Source organism: Gossypium hirsutum, chromosome A07 (assembly GCF_007990345.1).
Source record: "Gossypium hirsutum isolate 1008001.06 chromosome A07, Gossypium_hirsutum_v2.1, whole genome shotgun sequence".
Taxonomy (NCBI): Eukaryota; Viridiplantae; Streptophyta; class Magnoliopsida; order Malvales; family Malvaceae; genus Gossypium; species Gossypium hirsutum.
The window spans coordinates 95,140,821-95,146,450 of NC_053430.1; the positions used below are offsets into that span (position 1 = coordinate 95,140,821).

At 35.2% G+C, this 5,630-nt stretch overlaps 1 protein-coding gene across 1 annotated transcript; it reads right to left on the minus strand.

The window, feature by feature from the left end:
* Positions 1 to 1,322: 1,322 nt before the first annotated feature.
* On the minus strand, positions 1,323 to 5,630 carry LOC107955468 (F-box/LRR-repeat protein 17). The gene is made up of 11 exons (XM_016891265.2): positions 4,874 to 5,630; positions 4,347 to 4,448; positions 3,615 to 3,759; positions 3,335 to 3,519; positions 3,019 to 3,123; positions 2,812 to 2,909; positions 2,479 to 2,699; positions 2,327 to 2,393; positions 2,153 to 2,238; positions 1,912 to 2,010; positions 1,323 to 1,606 (listed from the first exon to the last, which is right to left on the minus strand). The coding sequence occupies exons 1-11, from the start codon at positions 5,485 to 5,487 to the stop codon at positions 1,544 to 1,546; spliced, it is 1,785 nt and encodes a 594-aa protein (XP_016746754.2). The 5' UTR covers positions 5,488 to 5,630; the 3' UTR covers positions 1,323 to 1,543.

The following is a 5,630-nucleotide window of genomic DNA, read 5'->3' on the forward strand; positions in this document are numbered from 1 at the left end:
ACTAGAAAAATCTTTAAATAAAATCATTTATACGGATAGATTTGTTTGTATTTTTTGGTTGGAATGGAAGTATATATATATATAATAATAGCTCCTTAATAAGAAATTATTTTTAAAATAATTTTATATGTTCTTTTTGACACAGTGTTTAGAATTATCATACTTTCTTTGTAACCCATAAATAGGAGAATAATGTGCTTTACCGTACTTAAATCTATGTCCTCTTGCATTGACAACAATATTTATACCAATCAAGCTAATGTTCAATCAATCTTATGAAGTTAATTCTCTTTTGCTCTATTCTTTTTATGGATGATTTAAGATGTGATTCAATTTTTTTTTAAATTATTCCAGTGCCATTTTCTGTATTTCATTCTTTAGTATTTGTAAGGTACATCATAATGTGTTATCTTTAGTATTTGTACAAATGTCATAATATGATAGTATATGTTTGAGCTGTGTCTTAGTAATTGCTTTGTTGGTTGAATGCGTATATTATTTATGGATAGAATGCTCAATGGTTGGCATGTATATATGAGAAAAGTGGTTGAGTACGTAATAGTCTTTTAAAGCATATTATGTTTGGACATGAGGTAAATTTGGTTATGATTGTTTGGGGGTTTATAAAGGATGAGAGTTTGGATGGTTCTTAAGTCATTAAAAATGGTTTTTAAGCTAATTTGCATTTAAGTATTTATACTCTAAGTACAAATACAAATACTCTCTAAATTAATGTCAAAAGGGATTTTATTAAGGTGCAAAATATCATTACTACGACTTTTATTATCAATATCGTATAGTTTAAAGGTATCGATATTCTCCTTAAAGTATCACTATCATATGACTCAAAAGAATTTGAAATTAACCTTTAGAGATCGATTAAAAGTTGATTTTGATAAATAATACTCCAAGCATCAAATGTAACATCATTTATACAAAATTATCAACAATCCAAATAACAAGTGTTGCAACTCATCTCAACTCAAACTCAATTAAATTCATTCGAATTCAAATTCAAACTCAAGCTTGTTTGCAATTAAACTCTTTCTATATAATAAAAATAAAAATGTAATTTTATTATATAAAAAGTATATTCTAAGAAAAAGCTCAATTAAACTTATGAACAATTCAAATTAAATATTACAATGCTCAAATTTAATTCAATTGATAACTCAAATAATACTCACTACTTAAAAAAGTCAAATTCAAATTCTTTTTTGATTCAAACTCGAATGATTTGTGAACAGATCTCTTGAATCAACATAGGAAGGAACAAGATCTTATGGATAGGAGAGCATTGATAAGTTCTAACATAAACTAGCTAAATTTTCAACTTTCCTTTTTCCTTTTTATAAAAAGAAATACCAAGTCCTTCAAAAAGGACATAAATTATTTGAGAAGTATCTGTTCAGTGTTTACTGTTTATGTCTAAGGCCTAGGACATATGACGACAAACAACAATTGTGCACAATAAATTTTATTTATTTATTCTTTTCAAAGAAAAGCTGTGCAAAGTAGAGGTTGCAAAAAAAAAAAAAGGATTTTAATCCACAAGCACCTTACATTGTTGTTCCACAACCTTTCTTCGTTTTTTATCATCAATTGCCTGCAAGGAAACAACATTACTTCACATTAGCTAATTCAAATTTTATATTTCTCTATTGGGCTAGCTATCATGATTGATTCTTCCACTTTTCACAAGCATTCAACTTAGCTGAGCAATTCTCATTTATACATCAAAATTTACTTTTTCACATTCATCAAAGCACATCAAAAAGGTCTTTCGGAATATGAATGTGTGAGATCAGCAACAGCAATGTAATGAAAGAAAGCATTTGTTAATAACAGAGTCCATTCTCCCAGTCTGAATTACATTTTTCAAACCAATTTCTGCTATGATGAAATTATTACCTCTTGACTCAGGCAATCTGGTGCACGAACCCTCTTGGAGCCATCAGCCAATCGCTTACATTGAAATTGGTTTTCCAAAGATGCCAAACTATCACTCACCTAACATTACCAACATTAGCAAAAGACTAAATAATGGTGAACTTTGACCAATAAGGGGATGTGATTAGAGATGGTATTTGCAGTTTGAAGACTTGAGTTAACAAGTGGAAAATGGAGCTCAATGAAATTATTGATTTTTTACCTGGCCTTTGATGGCTCCAATTAACGACTCCTGACATCCGGACGCATGCACATTTTGTAAACTTGGGCATTGAAGGAGCAATCTCTCTATGAAAACAGAGAGTTTATGAGATACTTCTTAAAACATAAGAAAATAAATGAGCATAGTCAAGTCGCCAAACTAGCAGATTGATACCTGGATGCAAGTTTTTACAAGAGATGAGATTTAGGTCATTGAGTTCGGGACAATTCAAACATAAAGCCTGCATTTAGATTCCCAAATAAGAACCGCATAGGGTATTAAGAAGAAACTGGTAAAATAGTCAAGTTAAGGACAAAAGATCTCACATCTAAGCCAGAACAACCCCACAAGCTGAGTTTTTTTAGTCGGCTATGTTTGATAATAAGCTTCTGGTACATAAGGTACAGTTTATTGTTCAATGCGTTTGGAAGTTCATTATCGCCACTTTCATCACAAGGTGAATTCTGGGAATCAGGATCACATACGGTCATCCCACAATCCATAAGTTCAAGAAGAGGTAGTTGAGCTGTGGCAAACTGAATTCCACCTGAAAAAAGCGGAGAAACACATCAATGAATACATTTAGGTAAAAATAGGACATCACAGGATAAATACGGCCATGCGGAGATAAAGGTGTGAATCTTAGACATGAAAATTACTTGAAGTTATGTTAGGACAAAGGGCAAGGAGGAGTCTTGACAGTGTGTTTGGGAACACATTGCAGATCATTCCAATGCCACTATCACTGATGCTAGACCTAAGACGAAGCAGCAAGCATCAGGACTGAAGATTAATTGATAAAAAGTTAACCCTTAGAACCAGCCCAGATAAATGGATTAACAATTTAAAGCTGGAGAAAAACATACCCGCTGAGATCAAGCAATTCTAATTTTGAATAACTTGAAGCAATAGCAGCAACAGATGCATCTGTGATTTCTGAGCCAAGAACAAGCGAAAGCATCCGCAAGCCCCTGAATAATATCAACAACAATCAGTAAACTAGTGACTAGTTATCCTCCAAATGCAGAAATCTATAAAACAAAGCATGGCATTGCTAGAAAATTTTACAAAACAAGTCCTCCATTTAAACGCTATGACTCCTGATAAAGCAAGGCAAGGTCTATAGGTTCTTATGTGATACATGATTAAAAATGAACGTGTGGAACAAAAGGTTCAACAAACCTCAAATTAGCAGCTGTAAGAGAAAGCACTACAGCATGTGAAAGTCGAACTGATGCAATGTGGATGTTTTGCAACCTTGGACAACTTCTACCCATACCATCAACCATGGTTGTAAGATCGGTAGTATCATTTTCTTGGCGAGAAAATTCTAAGGATATTTCTTTCAAATTGGGACAGTTAAAAACCTACAATACAAGGCACATATAAACACAAATTCAATAATATTGCCCAAAAAAGTTTTGGACTTGGAAAAAAAAAAAGAACCTGATGAAAAAGTTACCATCTTGGAAAGGGAATAAAGATCAGAGAGCCAGAGTGTAGATAGACTAGATGAAGAGAGGACAAAGCCCCCTAAATTAGAACATCCTTCCATCTTAAGACTCGTTAGGCAGCGTTTATCAGCAACAAAACGACCCAATTCATCCCTATACATGAAACATTAATTAAAAGTTAATCAGAACCACTTAATCTACCATTTATTAACTTAAGCCAACTTAAATTGCAATTACACATAATCAAGACAAGGAACAAAATATGACAAAAACATTAAAGAACAAATAAATATTACATCGGATTCAATCATAAACTGGACTTTTAGCATAGTGTGAATAGACATTGTTCTAGACCAATAAAAAACAAATAAACATTCACTCTAGTCGTTTGGAATTTTACCCCTTCTTATAATTCAAAAAAAAAACAAATAAATATTTACAAACACTAGTTAGGTCACGAAATTAAAAGAAAGAAAAAAATTGACCAAAAGACCATTCAACTAGATATTTCTATGCATTTCACTCCAACTTTAACCTCTTAGTGACTCATACCTTTCGATTATCTTACTGGTGAAAAGACTGATAAATTCAACCAAATAGCTAGATCTAAGCCTTTTCGAAGCCCCGACAATCAAGCAACAACAGGAGTAGCAAAGTTTATTAACTGAGCAACTAGATATACTATTTTAAAGATCTAATGATAAATTTTAGGAAAAAAGGGGGAGAAAAAAAAAGTATACCCCGTGATCCGATTAACAGCCGTATTAGATGTAGAAATCTCCATAGACTCCAAATTAGGGCAAGAAAACGCAATGCAAGCCAGCATCGTTGCGTCCACATCACTGTAAAACCCAAACAAGAAAAAACATTGAGTAAAACAAGGGTAAACAAAAGTCCAAAAGCAGCATTGATCCCTCTCCCTACCCTTACAGATCCCCAAAATGATGCAAACAGAAAACCAATTTTACTGCTGCTTACAATGAAACAAATTGTTAGGATACATCTCTCTAAGTGAATAAATATTTTCCAAACAAAATTTTTGTTGCAAAGTTAATCCGATCCCTTATTAATTATCGCATTGGTTTTAGCTTTTAAGTTTCATGGCGTTTTGATTATAGATCAGTTTCCACTTCATTTCACGGATTATGTGTTCTTAAATTATAACCAAATTAATTATCATTTCATGATTTTATCTTGATCTTCATTGGTATCAACCGATCCAACCAATAAAATCCTAGATCCGTCAAACGTTGGCTTAGACTCGAACCTTTCCATCTTAAGAGACATTCTAACGAGGCTCGGGCATTTCTTCAAAACCGATCCGATGAACCTGAGCTGACCCCTAGGTGGGACCATAAGTCTCAGCTCCTCCGCCGACCTCCACAACCTCTTCGTCGTTTCCCTCCAACCTTTACACACACTCGCCGCCGCCAAAAGACCCGCTGGCGGCAATCTCCTCAAGACCTCCCACAAACACCCAGCCGGTAACCCACCGGAGATCATCTCATTATCCGGATCAAGATCTGTACCCGGGTAGGGAGAATTAGACTCATCTAAATCGCGTGCCGGCGAGTCAGCGCGAGTGTCTATGTCGTCAAAGGAAAGCGCACGTCGGAGATGCGTGTAAGACTGACGTAGGGGCGGAGGACGGGACGCGGATGATGAATTTTCGACAGTAATGGCGGATGGAGATGAGGTAGGAGTGGAAATCGAAGTAGGGTAGGTGGTACTGTTGAGATGGCAAACGTGGCCTTTCTTGGGAAGACCACATCTGCCACAATTGTAACTGCCGCGGCGCTTGGCCGGTTTGAAGTCAAACTCCGCGGCGGCAGGAAAGGAAGTGGAGGTTGACGAAGAAATGTGAGGCTGTGGGTGGTGCATCGCCGCCGAGCGATGAAAGAAATAAATTATTGGAGCAAAAGGAGGAGAGATTTGGGTGAAGACTAGAGAGGAAAGAAATATTGAAAATAAAGGGAGCGGGGAGGGGCGGGAGAAATGGCTACTTTTGGCGCCTGTTTTCGAAA